At 41.1% G+C, this 21,612-nt stretch overlaps 1 protein-coding gene across 5 annotated transcripts in view; it reads left to right on the top strand.

Annotated features, from left to right (window-relative positions):
- Positions 1-20,065, top strand: part of cntln (centlein, centrosomal protein) — a 366,307-nt gene extending 346,242 nt beyond the window's left edge. For all 5 annotated transcript variants that reach the window (XM_067983463.1, XM_067983465.1, XM_067983464.1 and 2 more), the window contains one exon: positions 19,817-20,065. In XM_067983463.1, coding sequence (XP_067839564.1) covers positions 19,817-19,918 — 102 coding nt within the window. In that variant the 3' untranslated portion in view covers positions 19,919-20,065. The remainder of the gene's footprint in view (positions 1-19,816) is intronic.
- Positions 20,066-21,612: the final 1,547 nt, after the last annotated feature.

Below are 21,612 nucleotides of genomic sequence, written 5' to 3'. Positions count from 1 at the left end.
GTCCTAGTTCTAGACTCTCCAGCCAGGGGAAACAACCTCTCAGCCTCTACCCTGTCAGAATCTTATATTAGGTCACCTCTCATTCTTCTAAACTGCAGAGAGTATAGGCCCATTCTACTCAACCTCTCCTCATAGGACAACCCTCTCATCCTAGGAATTAATCTAGTGAACCTTTGTTGCACTGCCTCTAAGGCAAGTATATCCTTCCTTAGATAGTGAGACCAAAAATGTACACAGTACTCCAGGTGAGGTCTTACTAAAGCCCTGTACAGTTGTAGCAAAACTGTGTCAGTGTCTTTATATTTTATTTCAATACAACATCCCCCATTGGCTGGAATCATGGATTGAAATTTGGGCCATGTCGCGCCCATTTTGTAGGCGCGACGCGGCCTCCTAAGGGCCCAAAATGGCATCTGGAATGCGAGCGCACACTTCTAGCATGACGTGTGCTGGACACCATCTTGGTAAAGGCATTTGCACGCGCACGGATAACGAATGCTGGTAGATCAGTGTGTAACACTGATTTATAGGGACAGATGCGATTTTGGAATTCAACACTCAAGCCAACATACTGTCCTAACTTCGCACAACTGAACAGGTCGTAGACGGCCTGGAAGACCCCCCCACCAGCGCTATTTAAAGGGACCATGCAGGATTTACAGGTAAATTGCTGGATTATTGCTTCTGGATGCTGATGCATTTTTACCTGTTTTTGGAGGTCTCCTATACTTGAATACAAGGACTAGGGGACATAGCCTAAAAATTAGAGCCAGGACTTGCAGGAGTGAAATTAGGAAACACTTCTACACGCAAAGAGTGGTAGAAGTTTGGAACGCTCTTCAGAAAACGTCAGTTGATGCAAGCTCAATTGTTAATTTTAAATCAGAGATTAATAGATTTTTGTTAACCAAAGGTATTAAGGGATATGGAGTTATGTCACAAATCAACCACGATCTCATTGAATGGTGGAACAGGCTCGAGGGGCTAAATGGCCCACTCCTGTTCCTTTCTTCCTATGTTCTTATAATAAAGTTTCATTACTCTACAGGGGGTGGGCTGGCTAGCTGACAGGCAACAGCAAGGGCACTGGCGGAGTGGCAGGGGTGGGACAGGAATGCTGTCATCCTGAGGGAGGACAATGGGTTCATGTTCTATGGAGCCTCTGCCACTTGCTGCCATCTGTTATGCGCCACCTTCTCCCGCAAGAAAGCGGGACGTGTGTCGGTGAGTGTCCTGCAGGATGTTTGGGTGATGTGCCTGTCATGATTGAATAGCTGCCAGTGTGTGTGACCTGTGAGTTGTGGGTGTGTGGCTTGCAACAGTAATAATGTGTGAGGGTGAGAGGAAGCATCTGATTAGCAGAGTTGAGTACTGATGGAAAGAGTTTGTTGGTATGTGGGTGATGGGGGGTATAGTGTGTGGAGCAGTGGATGCGGCTAGTGGTCAGTTGGTAGGAGATACCACTTGACAATTGACCTCACTCACCTTGACCACTCATGTCAAAGCATTGAACTTCTTCCTGCACTGCATCCATGTTCGTGGTGCTATGCGCCTGGCATTGACTTCGTCTGCTACTGTTCACCGAGGTCTCTAGTGCATCATTAGAGAACCTTGGTGCACGCTGTCTCGCAGGCCTGGTACAAACTTAGATCAGCAGATTGGTGGGGTCTGGTGTGCAGATTGGAGGAGTGGGATTTAGTAGTGTGCAACTTTTATTCAATGTTTTAACATAACTCATCAGTTTGTAAACATAGGGACAGGACCTGCATCTGTGTTTTACGTGTACGATGTCTGATCTCCGTTCGGACCTGTATCTTATATTTTGAAAATAAGAGGTGCAGGCTACCTTTAAGTGGTGCTAGCCACTCACGATATTGGCCCCCCTGCTTGTGAGCAGCAACTCAACAGCGCAGCTAGGCTCGCAGATATCAGATAAATCACCAGGCAGCACGAATTTCACGTGCTGCCTGCACCTCAAGAACCGGGCACGGGTTAATCGCGCACCGCGACCCCGTTTCGGGGGTTATCGAATTTAACCCCCACAGTGTCAAACTCCAAAGTCAAATAATATACGGAACGTAATGGTGCATTTCCACAAAACTTTTGAAATACATTCTCCAAACTTTAAATCCTGATTACAATTATTTTGCATTACCTTTTAAGTAATATATTGTTTACTGTCTGAACCATCAGTAAATACCAAAGGAAGAAATAGAAAGATTGACAGCCTTAATAATATATATATTTCTGCAGTCTAACAAAAAATGTAAACTATTTTAGGAGGCTACAGCCTAGAAATTCGGGCACGGCCACTTTTGGGCATGTGGGGGGACAGGGACCTATTCCTGCACCTGAATGGTCTGTCCTGAGGCTCCCCCCGAAATTGGGTCTCGGGCCTCATTTACATCAAGCCGGCGATCGGCTGAGAGCAACAGGCAGCTCGCAGGCGAGGCGCTGTTGAAGAGTGGGTGAGAAAGGGAGGGCGGCCAGGACTGGGCAGTATCAACGTGGGGGGCAACGACAGTGATCGGTGGAGGGCAGCAACAGTGAAGGGTGGGGGGGTATCGGCGATGGGTGGGAGGTGATATTGTCGGGAGTATCGGCAATGGGTGGGAGGTGATATTGTCGGGAGTATCGGCGATGGGTGGAGGTGATATCAGTCGGGGTGATATCGGTGGGGGGATCGACAATGGGTGGGGGGTAGTGGTAGGGGGTGGGGGTATTGGCGATGGGTGAAGGGTAGTGGCGATGGGTGGGGGGAACGGCGATGGGTGGGGGGATCGGCGATGGGTGGGGGGCAGTGGTGGGGGGATCGGCGATGGGTGGGGGGCAGTGGTGGGGGGCGGAGGATATCAGTTGGGGTAGTGGGAATGGGTAGCGGCCCCCGTTCTTTGAATGTGGGGTTGGGGAATAACCCTCCTCCTCTTGGCCCCTTTAAGCTCCGCCTGTTAGGCCGGGTAGACCCGGCTGCCTCAGGACAAACCAATCTTGCAGGGGGGCCTCAAACAGGTATTAGGCCTGTTGCAAATGCAAATAAGGGGCCTAACACCTGTTTCCGGCGTGGCCATTGCACGACAATATTTTGGCCTTTGCCATTACGGCGGGTGAGCATTCCCACCTCGTAATGAGCATGGGCTTCATGCCCACCATATTGGAGGCTTAGGAGGCCGTTTAGTGCCCGAAATGTAGGGGCTGCACAGCCAAATTTCTCGGCCTATGTTACATAGGATATTGTGTGAAGCTTATTATAATATCCTGTTTTACCATGAAAATTTATTCTAAAGGAGATATATTGCAACAGGGTGGCAAAGGCACTCACTGGAAGCCAGCAGGGTCCTTCTTTAAATGAGTTAGTAGGGGGTCCGATGACGTCAGTTGGACCCTGGTGGTATTTTAACTCGGGCCTGAGCGCGGGAGCCGCTGTGATTTACCCTCCAGGCAGGAGAGGATCAGTCCGTGAAGAGGCCCTGAAAGGAAAGTTTCTTTACTTTCCTTGGTGTGCCCAGAAAGATGAGGAATACTTCTCCGGGCCCACCAGGAAGGTTTAGTCCAATTCTCACAATACCAGTAGCCGCTCCCTGCTCTCTTGCCCGAAATGAGCAGGAAGTAAACCATCAGTATGGTAACGAGGCCAGGAGGTTAAAATTGACATGGGCAGGTGGGAAGCTAACCTTCTCACGCCACTACAATCGACCCTGAAGTGTTTAATATAAGTTAACATTGTTGGTTTATATTACAGGACAGTAACACTGCAATCAAATTACATCAGAAACCGTGTGAACAAAGCTCAATACTTTGTTAGTGGCATCTGAACCCGAGATCCTTACATCCAGGAAACATAGTCCAGGCTATGTTAGTCTAGTCAAATTCATTTAACTAGGATAGTACAACTGACATAAGTTCAATAATACAGAAAAACAACCTGGCTTAGGTGTTTGACCAAATCATCTCAATCCTTGCATTATTCTATATAATAAATACTAGAGTTCTTGGTACCAGTTCTTGTTCCAACAACTTTATTTTTCATTTTTGGCTCCTGGGTGTGAAACAGTGACAGACATCAAGCGCCATAATCAAGCTGTGTGATTTGAATTGAAGTGATATCAAATTTTGTTTCAATGCAGGTTGCAGAGGGATATCCTGTCTGAAATATAGTGCTAACAAAAAAGGGTATTGATAAATCGTAAAAAACGTATTCATCAAGACAAGTTCATTGTTTAACTTCAGGAATTCTTATCGAGGGAGTCACAGGTAACACTGAAAACATCTGTGTCAGTGGGTGTCTAAAACATACTAAAAATGGGATTAATTTATAAACTTATTCTTGTGTCTGAACAAATTAACCTGTGGATTAGGGGAGAAATGGAATAATTGAGGTCTTCTAATATCAGATGTTAATAAAAGTGGGCTTCACAGGACTACAAAAATCACAGCATCTTTTATGAAGGAAAAAGTAATAAAAACAATCCATTGTTGTACTTATAACAGTACTCTCTTCCCAGGAAAAACAATCCCCTTTTACCTCTCCAATTATTTTAAGTAAATCAAGATCTTGATAGAAATTACATTAGTATGTTTGATTATGCAGTCTAAGATATAGTGTCTTTCTGTGCCACTGAGTACAGAATCTCTGAGGTAATTGCCCAATAGTATTGATTTAATTGCCTAGGTTTATTTGTGGAATCCTAATTATTGACTGGAGGAAATTTAATGGAGCAGTCTTTATGAACATTGGGAAACCACGCTGCTGCTGTTGGACATAATGTACTGTATCGTGTCCCTTTGGATCATTTTGCACCATCATTTTATACCTTATTCCACTATGACAACACAATAACATTTAAAAAGTCATCCTCCTTATTTTCTAATCGCTGATATATCTTTCTTTACTGGCAAGATAGCACAGAACCAGTTGTTCTCTTAAATGTTTATATACTATTGCACTGGGGGAAAATTCAGGAAGCATAGTGAATAAGATGTCCACCTCATGTCTTATTACAGACTGGAATTAGGCTTTTGAAAACTGCAGTAGCATCTTTCACATCATTTAAAAACTATGACAAAGTTAGTTGTGCATTTCTGCAGTCATGTCTATGTTAAAACTGTACTAATATACAACAAAATTGCTTTGGGGCATTAAAAAATGTTTCTGTTGATTGAAAACTTATTTGCATTCTGGAAGCCAGCTACTTCTCAAGGATCAAGACAAAAAGACTCGACCTCTGCCTCCGTTCCTTATCTCTGAAAATACAAAAAATGAGGCAGGAAACACCATATATTACAACCAGTGGTTATAAACAATGTCACCACTTTGCTGGTCAGAATACTGCATCAGTCATAAGCATGTCTAGCATCAAAACTGACATTAATTGCAGCTCCTCAGCTATTCACCTCAAATCATCTTGTCGGTTGACTAGAAATCTTGCTGGTTACCTTATGTCGAGGTGCTAATGTTAGACTCATAGGTATGTTGTTAATTCATAGTGAAGAATATTACTTGCTCTAAAATAATAAACCAAATATAAATTTCCCAGTTTGTTTTATCTGTACGTCTGGTTTGTTATGTTAAATGCTAAATACCATCGCACTGATGTATACAGAAAAGGAGAAATTAGGTCCACCTGATTCACATTGCAGTTCTATCTTTTTGAAGATCCAGAGCCACTGAATTCTTCCAGCCGCCTTCACTGGAAATTGATCACAAACAAGAGATCGATAGACATCAGGCCATTTTGTGCTACAGTGAGTTTGAACTACAAGCTAGCTGCAGGAATAAGGAGAAAACAGGAGCATGACTTGGGGATGGGGGGAATTGAAAGGACAGGAATTCAGTATGATGAAATCAAATAAAGTATCTAAAAGGGACATGACAAACTAAGTGTCTTTGTCAATAGGCAACCTGTAAGCTTGGCTGTGCTGAAGGGAAACAAAAACTGCCCAGAGTTCATTTTGCTCTGTGCTTGCCAGAGGTCATTGCCATGGAGAAGCTGACATCACAGCTAAAAGTCGCATGTTAAAGAACCATATATAAGAGGAAATATATATTTCCGCATCATGTGAGTAGTACTAGCATATCACCGTGTTATTTTGTACTTACTGGGATAATTCGTAATCTTTGTCACCTTTGGCTCAGTGGTAGTATTCTCACCTCTGAGTTGGAAGGTCATGAGTTCCACTATAGAGACTAGAGCACATAATCCAGGCTGACACACCAGTGCAGTACTGAGGTTGTGCTGCACTGTTGGAGGTGCCGTCTTTTGAATGAGACGTTATACCAAGACTCCATCTGTTCGGATGGACATAAAAGATCCCACAGAACTATTTGAAGAAGAGAAGGGGTGTTTTCCCTCAACCAATACCACTAAAACAGATTATTTGGATATTAATCTCATTACTGTTTGTGGGACTTTACCGTGTGCAAATTCGCTGCCGTGTTTCCAACGTTACAACAATAAATACTTCAAAAGAACTAAATTGGCTGTGAAGTTGCTTTTTGACATTCTGAGACAAGAAAGGTGCTATATAAATGCAAGTTCTTTTATAGATTATTGAAGTTGAACATTAATCTGCTATAGTGTGACTTTTAATGCAGATTTCTTGGTAAATTTAGTTAACTTGTATCATAGTAGGAACAGCACAAGAGGAGGCCATTCAGCCCATTGTGTCTGTGCCGGCTCTTTGAAAGCTATCCAATCTCTTTCCTCATGGCCCTGTAATTTTTTTCCCTTCAAGTATTTATCCAATTCCCTTTTGAAAGCTACGATTGAATCTGCTTCCACCGCCCTTTCAGGCAGTGCATTCCAGATCATTACGGCTTACTGCATAAAATAATGTCTCCTCTGGCTCTTTTGCCGATCACCTTAAATCTGTGTCGTCTGGTTACCGACCCTTCTGTCACTGGAAACAGTTTCTCCTTATTTACTGTCTTAAAACCGTTCATGATTTTGAACACCTCAATTAAATCTCCCCTTAACCTTCTCTGCTCAAAGGAGAACAACCCCAGCTTCTCCAGTCTCTCCACATGTCTTCTAATAAACAGTTGTATCTTTACAAGCAGGTCATTTTATGTCAAACTCCCTGTTCCAGTGATCTATTTTTGAAACAATCAAAATAGAATCAGTAATTAAATCAATAGTGACATTAAGGTAAAATACTTCTGTGGAAAGAAGAGAGGCAGGATTCATACTATTCCTCATAGTGTACAGAATTTTTTATTAAAGCTCTTAAAATATTTCATGAATATCACAATCACATGTGGCCAACAAGGGTTGAACCCACAGTTCTGACACAGGGTATCCCCCTGAAATGTTAACCTGTCTTTGCTCTTTTCAGATGCTGACAGACTTGTGTATTTCCAGCATTTTCTTTTGCTGTTTCATCATTTTTATGCTGTCTTCCTTGTATAACCCTTGGATTACTAAACAATAGTTACAGCCTTTAAAATGAACAAAATCTTTTTGTTATAAATGTGTAAAAACAAAAGCCAGAAAAACCCCTTCTAACTCCCATTTTGCTAAATATCGAAATCTCCATAGGGTTATGCGCAATCTGCAATGTGTATTCAGGACATCGATGGGTGAAACAATGTTGACAAAACAGAAGAGCAAAGAATTCTGTGAATTCTTGTTTCCCATTTTTGTTTTTTTTTGTTTGCTGATAGATGTTCAGTGGCATTTAAAGATAGACTTCTGTGGTTGGTTTGCAGTAATACTGTATCACATGATTTCAAAACTGGTGATTTCAGGATTTATTTTACTGACTGATAATCAGGAAATGTTATAAGACTTTCATACATACATATATAGACCAATACAAATACAGAGAAAATGTCATACACCAGTATTAGTTTAAAACGAGCATCTCATAGAATCATAGAAATTTACGGCACAGAAAGGCGCCATTCGGCCCATCGTGTCTGTGCCGGCCGTAAAAAAAAAGGATCATTCTTGGTCCAATAATGACTGATCAAATCTCTCATCTAATGATTCAATGCTCATACAAGCCTCCCTCCCTCTTCCTCTCCCATCGCTATCATGTGCCGCTTTATCCAAGGGATTTAGAAATATTCCAGAAATATTGAGAATGATGGGGATGAGAGTATTCTAAAGCAGAAAATATAATCACATATAGCTAGGATTCTTCAACTTGTGGTTTCTTTCAATGAATATCTTTCAACAGCATTATAGAGCTGTACATGGTATTCACTGAATTAGCAAGAACATTCTAATATACTTTTATTTAGATACTTAAATGCTATTCTAGTCCCGCAGTGGTTAAAGATAATACTCCTTTGGTATTTGATGCTATACGCCGGTCAGATTGAAATATGCAGTACATTTTAAAAGCGATTTAATTTTGTTTACACATTGCTTTTACTGCAGTAGTTCGAGTAAATGCATTAAATTATTTAGTGTAAGAGAATTTCCTCTGTGCTGTTTCTTTTTATACGAAGTCTAAAGTTCAATAAATGGGAAAGGTCAGTCAACAAAAAATGTGAAGCAGAGTTTAACTCGGTGACTAAACATAGGCATCAGACCAGTGTGTAGCAGAGAGAGGGAGAGGGAGGGACGCTTTTATGAGCTTCGAATCATTAGATGAGAGATTTGATCAGTCATTATTGGACCAAGAATTATCCTTTTTTGTTTTTAAAAATAAATGATAACTATTTTTAAACACTAATGTTTCTTTTGAGATGGGGCAGTACTAGTGTATTATATATCCTACTTTATTACGTTTTTCTATAATTGTGGTGAACTCCCAATATTTAACTGGAATTTATAGATTAATTAGTCAGAAATATTAAAGTACTAAATTCTTTAAGACATTTTTACAGGAACATTTTGTTCAGAATAGAAAATCTTGGAAATCTTTTTGTTGCGTTTTAAAATTAAACATCATTTATCTATTAACAAAATTTCACTTGGGATTTTAGAATGCATTTGGAAAACTAATACATTCTTTTGAAAGCAGTGTGAAACCCCTTGTGACATTGCAAGGTTTTAGAAAGGGACAGGTTTTTCTATGTGTCATGCGCATATCCCAATTATGATTAATTAGGTTGATTTTTTAAGCTGCCACTATTTTAAAAACGCATTAAGTTAACCCTGGGAATCCTATCTGCCATTATGGTGCAATGCACAATAATTATAACTTATTAGCTATATCGGGAGCTTTAAATGTACTTGTGACTTTTTGTTAAACTATATATTAAAGACTGAGTTAATTTATCCTTTGTTCAAAATGTATTCCTGTGATTATTAAATTATTTGACTGGAATTTAGATAAAGCCGTACTAATCAAGCTTTGGAAGATTTCAGCACTGCAGTATGTAGAATTTAACAATATAGGGTGCAGTGATTATAAAGAACTCACTAGGCATTGGCATTAAGCCAAAAGTAGTACTTTTTTCCTTCATTTTTGTGCAAATTCTAAGAGAAATGACTTTGCCAGTCAAATACTGCATTTTTGGATTAATCTTCTGCCAATCATCTCTCGTTCCTGTACTTGTAATAATATGGCTGAGGATGGGGATGAAGACTGTCCGAAAATTGTGTTTTTTTATTATTATAAATAAAATAATTGGCATCTCAAAGTTGAGTTACTCGCACTTCCTCCCCCCTGGGTATTTTGCTTATAATTCTACAATCTATTCCAGGTAGTAAGTTTTATTTTATATTCTTGCTGTTTTTGAATGGAATCCTCAGACCAGATTGTTGGGTAGAGGGAGTGTGACGTTGGACCAAAGGCATTTGTGATTTATTTTAATTTTAAACCAGAAAAATACCCTCATCGTAGAACCAGTTGTGTGGCTGTTTCCAGGTAGTTTATTGTTTTTTTTTCTTACTGCTTATTTGATATTTTGAACAAATAGTCATAATTTTCAAATCACCTAATCCTGAGTTGGAAGAATTTAAAATGAAGTTTCAATAAGTATGCTTTGCTTTTCACAAATTACACCATTTATGCAATTTATGTTGATTAGCCAACAACATGATACCTGTGAATTGCAACTTCACTGAACGATCTCTGTTCCATACATGGGTATAACAGAACTGTACATACTCTTAACAACTTTGCTCTGAAAATTGTACATTAAAACAAAGTATTTCTCTGGTAATCACACTGTCCTCAGTGAACAGAAAGTCCAAACTAGCCAATTGAAGCCATCAGTGCTGTCAGGACCACAACAACAAAACCATTCGTTTTTCTCGTTGCTTTAAGAAAGTGCAAGCAGAGCACTCCGATGACGGGGGTGTGACATTCGGAAATTAGGGCGGCACCTGGAAACACGGGGTCATGGCTTTCCCAGTGTGGGGGGGGGGGGGTACGGGGTCATGACTTTCCCGGGGTGGGGGTACGGGGTCATGGCTTTTCCGGGGTGGGGGGGTACAGGGTCATGGCTTTCCTGGGGGGGGAGTACAGGATCATGGCTTTCCCCGGGGGTGGGGGGTAATGGGGTCATGTCTTTCCCGGGGTGTGGGGGGGAATACGGGGTCATGGCTTTCCCGGGGTGGGGGGGGGAGCACGGGATCATGGCTTTCCTGGGGGGAGTACGGGGTCATGGCTTTCCCGGGGGGAGGGGGGAATACGGGGTCATGGCTTTCCCGGGGTGGGGGGGGAAGCACAGGGTCATGGCTTTCCCGGGGGGAGGGGGGAGTACGGGGTCATGGCTTTCCCGGGGTTGGGGGGGAGCACAGGGTCATGGCTTTCCCGGGGGGAGGGGGGAAGTACGGGATCATGGCTTTCCCGGGGGGGGGGGGGGGTGGGGGGAGTATGGTGCCATGGCTTTTCCTGTGGGGGGTGGAGCATGGGGTCATGGTTTTTCTTGTTCGGGGGGGGAGCACGAGGTCATGGCTTTCCCTGGGGAGGGGGGAGCACGGGGTCATGGCTTTCCCTGGGGGGGGGAACACGGGGTCATGGCTTTCTCTAGGGGATGGGGGTGGAGCCTTTGTCACCCCAAACAGGATGGGCAGTATCGGAGGGATGTGGAGCACAGATTCCCAGGGCAGGAGTTTCCTCTGCCCCACCCTGGCAGAAAATGGCTGGCCGGTCCATCGGGTGAGACCAGGTATATCAGCCTGCTAATGGGCAGACAGGTGAGACCAGGTATATCAGCCTGCTAATGGGCAGACAGGTGAGACCAGGTATATCAGCCAGCTAATGGGCAGACAGGTGAGACCAGGTATATCAGCCTGCTAATGGGCAGACAGGTGAGACCAGGTATATCAGCCTGCTAATGGGCAGACAGGTGAGACCAGGTATATCAGCCAGCTGAAGGGCAGACAGGTGAGACCAGGTATATCAGCCTGCTAATGGGCAGACAGGTGAGACCAGGTATATCAGCCAGCTAATGGGCAGACAGGTGAGACCAGGTATATCAGCCAGCTGAAGGGCAGACAGGTGAGACCAGGTATATCAGCCAGCTGAAGGGCAGACAGGTGAGACCAGGTATATCAGCCAGCTGAAGGGCAGACAGGTGAGACCAGGCCACGACCCCAGAAGATAGAAAAAATCAGTGGCCTTTTTGTTGGGGCCCTCAGACCCAGCATCCTCGGCCATAATTTCCGCCCCCTCCTGGCAGGTGGGTGCCTGAAATGCACCCAAAATGACGCAGGTGTCTGCTACTGTTATTTAAATGAGATGACCTCCACTTGTTCCTACGAACTATGGCGGGGCCAGAGCCCGATCCCGGCCCTCACACTGGGATCGACAGGTTCCAGGCCAGAGCCCGATCCCGGCCCTCACACTGGGATCGACAGGTTCCAGGCCAGAGCCCGATCCCGGCCCTCACACTGGGATCGACAGGTTCCAGGCCAGAGCCCGATCCCGGCCCTCACACTGGGATTGACAGGTTTCAGGCCCATCACCTCCTATGTTATCACAAAATAGACTATATACCTGTCAGCAGCAAGTCTACCAAACATCTGTATTGCCAAGCCTATAACTAACTAAAGAAATAATTCACACTTCTTGTTGCATTGACAATATAAACAGAAGACACATCGGAGACCTTGGGACACGATAGTTATCGAGGATGCAGACCTGATCATTGACTTGTGATTTTTATGTCACTTTTGCCTTTTTTTAAAGTTAGATTGAATAAATGTAGCATCCAACAGTGACCCAAACTTGTATTCACAACTTACAATACCTGCAAGAGAAAATGACAAAGTAACATCACGAAGCAGCTTTAGCTGATTTTTCGGGGGGCTCCTAAAACTACTGAAATGTTCTTTTTAAATACATTTTTTTTAGTTGAAACCTACTGCAAGAGTTTATCAATAAAATATTGTCACGGACAGATGTAGCTTGTGATTAAACACCTCCACTGTGTCACTACCCAGCCAGCTGGTCGTTATCAAATATAATGGTTGATCCCTACATAGTCTGCATTTAAGGAGTTAATATATGAGCATTGCGGCTTTAAGGAGTTAATATATGGGCATTGCGGCTTTAAGGAGTTAATATATGAGCATTGCAGCTTTAAGGAGTTAATATATGAGCATTGCAGCTTTAAGGAGTTAATATATGAGCATTGCGGCTTTAAGGAGTTAATATATGAGCATTGAGGCTTTAAGGAGTTAATAAGGAGGTAGGTCGTGCCTGACAAACCTGATTGAATTTTTTGAAGAGGTGACTAAAGTAGTGGACAGGGGAATATCAATGGATGTTATTTATATGGACTTCCAGAAGGCATTTGATAAGGTCCCACATAAGAGACTGTTAGCTAAGATAGAAGCCCATGGAATCGAGGGAAAAGTACGGACTTGGTTAGGAAGTTGGCTGAGCGAAACGCAACAGAGAATAGGGATAATGGGAAGGTACTCACATTGGCAGGATGTGACAAGTGGAGTCCTGCAGGGATCTGTCTTGGGGCCTCAATTATTCACAATATTTATTAACGACTTAGATGAAGGCATAGAAAGTCTCATATCTAAGTTTGCCAATGACACAAAGATTGGTGGCATTGTAAGCAATGTAGATGAAAACATAAAATTACAAAGCGATATTGATAGATTAGGTGAATGGGCAAAACTGTGGCAGATGGAATTCAATGTAGACAAATGTGAGGTCATCCACTTTGGATCAAAAAAGGATAGAACAGGGTATTTTCTAAATGGTAAAAAGTTAAAAACAGTGGATGTCCAAAGGGACTTAGGGGTTCAGGTACATAGATCATTGAAGTGTCATGAATAGGTGCAGAAAATAATCAAGAAGGCAAATGGAATGTTGGCCTTTATATCTAGAGTACAAGGAGGCAGAAGTTATGCTGCAGCTATACAAAACCCTGGTTAGACCGCACCTGGAGTACTGTGAGCAGTTCTGGGCACCGCACCTTCGGAAGGACATATTGGCCTTGAAGAGAGTGCAGCGTAGGTTTACTAGAATGATACCCGGACTTCAAGGGTTAAGTTACGAGGAGAGATTACACAAATTGGGGTTGTATTCTCCAGAGTTTCGAAGGTTAAGGGGTGATCTAATCGAAGTTTATAAGATATTAAGGGGAACAGATAGGGTGGATAGAGAGAAACTATTTCCGCTGGTTGGGGATTTTAGGAGTAGGGGGCACAGTCTAAAAATTAGAGCCAGACCTTTCAGGAGCGAGATTAGAAAACATTTCTACACACAAAGGGTTGTAGAAGTTAGGAACTCTCTTCCGCAAACGGCAATTGATACTAGCTCAATTGCTAAATTTAAATCTGAGATAGATAGCTTTTTGGCAACCAAAGATATTAAGGGATATGGGCCAAAGGCAGGTATATGGAGTTAGATCACAGATCAGCCATGATCTTATCAAATGGCGGAGCAGGCACGAGGGGCTGAATGGCCTACTCCTGTTCCTATGTTCCTATATATGAGCATTGCGGCTTTAAGTTTTGTATCCTAAAAGGAGATAATATGAGAAAATGAGCTTCTTCAACCCCTGTGGATAGTGCAAACATACTTCAGAGTGAAAATATTCAGAGCGTGAGACTGAGTAAATATTCTGTAAACTTGCAATGAAAGTGGAATCTGCGACTCACTGAAATACCAGTGTGATGTGTCCTCTCACAAAGCCACACATTGCCGAGCAATGCTACACGGCAATAAGGTGCACTTCACTAAATCACTACCTTTGTGGAAGAAAATAACAACAGTAAACTAAAACATTACATGGAATGGTTGAAGTAAATTAAAATTCTTAAAATGCTGACATTTCTCAGCACCAACCCAGTAAAATAATAAACTCAATGGGCATTGCGACAATGCCATTTTATTCCATGTCACTCAAAGTAGCGGCTGTGGATGAAAATCGCTTCACTTCAATCCCAGTGAAGAACTCCTTGTACAATTGTGTCATCTGGGCACAAATATCTGTTAGTTTGGAGAACTGTAGAGTGTAAAAAATTGCAACAGAAAAAAATATATGAAAATGTGCCACCTGCAAAAAGCAGGACCAATGATGGAAAGTTATGCAGATGAATATAACTCTGCTGATCATTTGTCTGGATAACCCCCCCCTCCCCCCCACACCCTTGACCTCTGAGTCGTAGTCCTGCCTCCTGCATACCTCACCTGCCCCCCTCCATCATTGAGCTGAAATCAGAGACAGCTCTTGCCTCTGTCAGTCCCTCACCCAGATGTAATTCAGCATCACCCTCATCCTGAACCGAAAACCTACCCTCTGTATCGTCTTGGCCCCCACAAGGGAAGAAATACACAATTTTCCCCCACCCCCTCCCCACAGACATGGAATTGGGCCCTGGCTTCTCCCAGAGAGGAAAATTGGCCCTGGCCCAATACCAGTGCCACACAACCCCCTCCCCCCCCATGAAGCAACTGGGCACAGACCCAGTGCCCCCCCTCCACCCCCCCCCCGTGAAGTAACGGGGCTCAGACCCAATATTCTCCCCTCCCCGTGAAACAATGGGCACGGACCATTATTATTATCTTCTGTTGTTCCCTCTTCTCCTCCCCTCTCCCCTTCTCTTCCTTCCCTCCCGTCTCTCTTTCCCCGCCCCTTCTCCATGCGCCTCACCCATTACCCTCTCCCTCTCTCCTTTGTCCCTCCCCTTTATATGAATTTGTAGGAATGTCTTTTGGGGAAAAACTGCAGAACAAATGATCAGTTCCATCTATGAGGCTTTTCCAGTGTTTTATACTCAAGATCAAGTACAGCATGTGTCAGGTGGTATATTGGCTACTACATTGGAATGCATTCTTATCAAAAGATTCTGAAATAAAGTATATTCATCTTTCAAAGTACTTTCATGAGATTATTAAAATTCATGCCAGGTGGCCATATTTCAGATATATACACACTGCACCCCGCCCCTTTCACACACACACATGTGTGTGTGTGTGTGTGTGTATATATATATATATAATACATCATATATATATATATATATATATACACATACATGTGTGTGTATGTATATGTGTGTATATATATATATATATATAACACCAATCCAATAGGGTTACAAAGGCAACTTTTTATTTGAATGAATGAAAATCAAAAATATTGTGCTCAGGAATTTCACTTCCAAGCATTGCATAATTTTCGTGATCAATTAATTGAAAACAAGAATAATATTTCTTACATCTGTTGCATTACTTAGGCAGTCAATGATAATTGCAAACAGTGTCAGGAATATAAATAGTACTACTTGCGTAGAAAAAAAGCCTTGTTAACACATTATTTTCAGGAACAAAGAACAAATGACTGTAATGTGGATGTACCCTGGAGACAGCAGTAACATAGTTTATTGATCTGGCAACTGAGGATGAATAGCACTTGAAAGATGAAGTGTTATTGCAAATCACGTCATTAAGAAGATCATTAAAGCATGAATAGCTGAACAAGATATGTACAGCAAGCCCAACAGAAAGTGGACTTATCTTCATTCACTATTTTTCTTGGTTATGTTTTGGACTCTGTGACACAACCTATGTCAGAGAGATGTTAGCATTTGTCATTGTGCTGATACCTTTTACTAGAAACTGATGAGTTTTGTCTGTGAACTGTTATAGGAAGAGTGACCAGGTAGATAGCAATTGTGGTCATGTTAATGAAGAATGCGAGACTTAATGAAATTCCTTTCTCCATCTATAAGTCGTTACCGGGAGTGACTGTTGTGAAGGGTATTAGAAATAGAATGTAACCCCAAGATGGAGTGTCACATGGAATTTGTCGGAATATAGTCTGAACTTTGAACTGCTGCTTTCTGATGTTATTTACTTAAGACTATTGCCCTCTAGAGGTGATTTGGGGAATAGAATTTTGCCTTGGCATCTTAACTTCTAGTTTATTCCTGATCTATTTATAAAAAGCAGTGTTTGCATTATATTTGACTTTTAACTTTATTTTAAAGTTTATGGATAATTTTTGTTGGTTTAGTAGAGTTGAAAATTTTTTTTTTGCACTACAGATTTATTTAAAATAAAGGAAAGCTTTAGAAGGTTGAAGGGTGATTTAATTGAGGTGTTTAAAATGATAAAAAGATTCAATACGGTAGAACCAGAGAAACTATTTCCTCTGATGGGAGAATCCAGAACAAGGGGGCACAATCTTAAAATTAGAGCTAGGCTATTCAGAAATGAAATCAGGAAGCAATTTCTCACACAAAGGGTAGTGGAAATCTGGAATTCTCTTCCCCAAAAGGCTGTGGATGCTGGGGGGGTCAATTGAAATTTTCAAAACTAAGATCGACATTTTTACTAGGTAAGGATATTAAGGGATATGGATCAAAGGCAAGAAAATGGAGTTGAATAACAGATCAGCCATGATCTAATTGAATGGCGGAAGAGGTTCGAGGGGCTGAACACCCTCCTCTTGTTCCTACTATATTCCTATCTTGTCAGAAACTAAAGATCTTTTCCTATTATATAATGTTCTAATTCTGTGTATGTATTATGCGTACATTTATAGGTTTTTTATATCAATTGGTGTTGGAGACTAATGTTATCTAGTTTTCCCCATTTTAATAGGACTGTTGTCTGGGCCCACACTTCTGATTTATATTCCATATCCTCATTGAAAATAGCCAATCCACTTTGAATCCTGTACACTGTTTGTTCATCAACGATTAGTTCATACACTGCAGATCATGTAGCAAATGCTCATCTAATAATTCACAAAATATCAGTCTGGCAATTTAGTTTCAGTTCTAAAGGGTAATAAGATAAAGTTTGTCATTACACTTTTTTCCCCATTTGAGTTGTTCAATGAGATTCCGACAGTAGAAAATGGATTTTGTTTTTGTTCGCTGGGGTTGTGTTACTTTGGTTTCTCATTCTTCTTCTGTTCTGTTGTAGTCTCACCAGGTTTTGATGGTGTGTTAGCAACAGTTAACGCATTATTGAGGAAAAATAGGATAAATCATCTTCCAGAAAAAGATTTAAAGTTGTTGAGGCTCCAGTAGCGTTCCACAGACTATGAAGTTCTCTCTACACTTTGTGAATAAATATAAAATACATTTTAATCCTCATGGTTGGACCTCATAACAAGCAATTTTTAACTTGTTCTCAATGTATATTTACCCTTAGACCCAAACCAACCCTTCCTACAGTTTAAGAAACACACATTCCTGATCTGTAATGAAGTGCACAAATTTGAATACAAAAAGCTCAATACAAATGCCTTCAGTTTGTGGCTATGATTTTCAACATGATTGATCTGATAGGAATGGAGACTTCGATAATTTATATACAAGGAAATGCTGTTTGAAAATATGACGCCCGTCTTTAACCACACGAGATCAATTCCTTCAGATATCTGTAGACACATCACTCCAGACAGACAAAGGGCCCCACCTGGTCCGAGAAGCTCTTCTGATTTCACAAAAGCTCAAATGTTCATTTTGTAATTAGCGAACATCCGTAACAGTTCCTATGAGAGACTACTTAAATCCAAATCTAAAGTTTGGTAAAGTTGCTAAAGAGTAGTAGAGTACTGTAAAGCAGCCTACTGGTCTTGAGCTTTAATACAATAATATACACAACTATAAATTTTCATTACCATCCATCTATAATATATTAAAAATCTTATCTCTGCGCTGAATTCTTTTGTCAACTTTTTCTGTTAAAAATTCCAATGTCCATATTTATAATGGGAACTGCCTATGTAAAGGTGTCACGCTGTAATTACACCTTACGCCAGTGGTGGCACTGTAGCACTTCAGTTTTGCGTCTCCCGGCTCCTCAGGCTCCACTGCAGAGAAATTCCGATGCTCCAATAACTCTACTTCTGTGCTTCGCAAATTGCTGTAAGGTTTGCTATTTAACTATAAATAATAATATAAAATCAAAGTATTGGCAAAATAAGGATAGAGTATATGACTAAAAAATGGGATCTGAATTAGAATCATGGAAATTTACAGCACGAGTAGGAAGCCATTCAGCCTATTGTGACCGCACCAGTCGAAAAAGAGCTATCCGGCCTAATTCCACTTTCCAGCTCTTGGTGTGTAGCCCTGTAGGTTACGGCACGTCAAGTGCATATCCAGGTACTTTTTAAATGTGATGAGCGTTTCTGCCTCTATCACCCTTTCAGGCAGTGAGTCCAGACCTCCACCACCCCAGAATTAACTGCATGCTCTTTTTAAAAAAAGAAAACCTTACCTTTCATTGGTGGCAGCTGAAGAATCGTGAACGGGACGGGCCCGGTGCCTGCTCATCACTGACCAATTTAGCAAAGGGGGCCTGAAACAAGTGTCAGGCCCCTTATTTACATGTGTAAGAGGCCTAATGCCTGTTTTGGGCATCCACCAGGGTTGCTTGAAAAATGGCCTGACCCAATTTCAGGTCAGTCGTTTCTCAGGCATACTTGGGATGCAGGATGTTGGTCTCCAAAATTGGTCCTCGTAGTCCGTAAAACAGACACAACAGGGTGCACTTTCTTTGAGTGAAGTCACGTTTTATTAAAGGGAAAGCTTTGAGGTCCTTCCCTGAGGTGAAGAAGTTAGAAATAGTAGAGGATTGTTAGACGATATCTTGTTTAAGTCAAGTAAGATGACCCACTGATGTGGGGAAGCATGGAGTGTTCTTTACTTTGTATCATTAAGAAAAAATAAATTGTACTGATTGACCTAAGTGAATCTGATCATAACTTTTGCTTTGTATGTTCGCTCACTGTGAAATCAAGCAGTTTAATGACTTATATCGAGCCTCTCAGTCTGAGAAGGTATCTATGGTAAACCCGAATGTGAATAATGGAGCTTCCATTCTACAATAGTTATTGGGGAATAGAATTCAGATTTGTCCCAATATAATTTTTACATGCTGGTAAAATTAATATGGGATGATTTTTGTGGCTCTAACATTATTTTGTTTGATTAAATTTTAGTAGAATTGTTGGACATTTTAGAGAGCTCATGCAATCGCTGCCATTTCTTTTCAAGTAATTAGATAAAGCATTTGGATAACTTGTAAAGGGATATTGTTGCTCCATTTAAAATGTACTAAAAGATGACCATAGAAATGAAGTATGCCTTAGTGGCTGGCTACTGTCTTTAATAACTGACTCGCTAGAAACACTTGAGATCTGAAATCCCTCGAGCAGTTTGTAAAAGATGAGGTGGTAGCATCGATTTAAGTAATTATTATCTAGGCTGATTTGGGGACAAAATCACAATTCTTTTGGCCTGCATTTTATTTTTCCTGTTATTATATAGGGCGTTAGAAGTGTCGATGGCAGTGATAGTATATAAAGTGTCCCCACATTGTACTTCAGTCATTGTCTGATTACTATCCTGAGACAAGCTGTTGCAATAGATTGAATTAAGTGGCTTGTAAAATGTACTGCTTCAATATGTTCTCTTTTATATTGCAGCTTCCTTGTGCTTCACGTTTAATAGAAGCAGTGCTGGAAAAGATAGCAGAGAAAGAGAAACTGGTGGAAGAACATGCCTTGCTCTCAAAAGATGTAAGATGACAGCCTCGTGTCGTTTCTTAGACCTGGCTGATAGGTTACAAACAGAACCTAATACCAGCTTGTTAATAAAACTTACATAGGCTTTGTAATGTTCTACACTATCTCATCATGTGATCATATAAAATAAACAGAAAAGAAATTGAAACATTTTTCATTAGACTACGTATTATTTTCTAATAAAACGCAGAGATACATAAAACAATCAATCACTTACATCCCCACAACTCTGCTAAAATCATTAATCACATTTGGCATCAATAATAAATATACAATACTTTGAGTAATTTTTTGATAAACGTTAAACTTTTATTGTTTCATACATTGCTGCACTGAGTTTAGCATATATTACCTGAATAATTGTTGATCTGTTCAATAAATGTAATTTTTAAAAAAATTATTATTTGTAAATACTGCATTAATTTATAAATTAAATCAAATTAAGGTGTGGTTGACATATTTTACCATAGGTTTTTAATTACATAACTTTACATAGTATTTTTTACAAGAGATGTGTAAGATGTAATATAAATTATTTTGTTACTTATTTTGCTGTGAGAAAACATGAGTTTAATATGCTTTCCAGTATTTAATAAAGTTTTAAACTAAATGTTTTCCATCTTTTCTAATCCTTTTTTTCATCCAAGTTTTAATTTCTTAAGACTGAAAGGGTTCAGAGTGTGTAAAAGTGCAAAAAAATGTTTAACTTAAAATACTAATTTGTAAGGTTGTGAAATTGTTAACTATATTGCATTCTTTCATTAATCAGTGATCGAGACGGAAAACTTTCTTGCCTACGTGTGTGTGTGTTCCGCTGCTATGGGACAGTGAAGTATCAACGTGAAACCTCTGCCTCACCATCAGCCGATAAGCTCAGTTGGTAGCACTCTCACCTCCGAGTCAGTAGGTGGTGGGGTCAAGCCCCACTCCAGAGACTTGAGCACAAATTCTAGGACTTGAGCACAAATTGACACTCCAGTGCAGTACTGAGAGAATGCTGCACTGTCGGAGGTGCCGTTTTTCGGATGTAGTGAGGAAGAGAAGGTGGTCATGGATAGAACCATGGGGAAATGTTGAGGTGATGGTGTGAAGGAGGGGAAAGAAACCATTGCTGGAGATCAGCTGGCTATGCTCAGGTAGCTAAGAGTGGAGTGGAGTGGAACCATAAAAGAACAATTCCATGAAGCTGGGCATTGGAGGAGAATAACATGGATCACAGTTTCAAACACTGCAGAGAATTCGAGGAGAACAAGGAGGGGGTGACATACAGTTACAGAAGGTATATTCTAATGACAGAGTTCTGACAAAAGGTCATTGACCTGAAACGTTAACTCTGTTTCTCTCTCCACAGATGCTGCCTGACCTGCTGAGTGTTCCAGCATTTACTGTGTTTAGTTCAGTTACAGAAGGTGTTGTTTGTGACTTTGGCTCAGGTCCACATGGTGTTGTGAGCAGAGGAGCAGCTGGACTGAACAGAATTAAGAGAGATGGGTACAGAACTGGGAGGTGATCACGTGTATAAGAAATAGAGTTTTACTTGCACCCCTGTGTAGATGCTGCTCACCTTCCTTCCGGAGCAGAAAACACTCATGTAAAGATGACCAGCTGATTCAAAACCTTTCCTTAGTTTTGGCACTTCTGTAAAGCATCCAAAACCGTACATTTTACATCTCAGGATTAAGCTTATGTAGTTGTCT

This window comes from Heptranchias perlo, chromosome 4 (genome assembly GCF_035084215.1).
Source record: "Heptranchias perlo isolate sHepPer1 chromosome 4, sHepPer1.hap1, whole genome shotgun sequence".
Classification (NCBI taxonomy): Eukaryota; Metazoa; Chordata; class Chondrichthyes; order Hexanchiformes; family Hexanchidae; genus Heptranchias; species Heptranchias perlo.
This window is presented reverse-complemented; position numbering and strand designations above follow the sequence as displayed.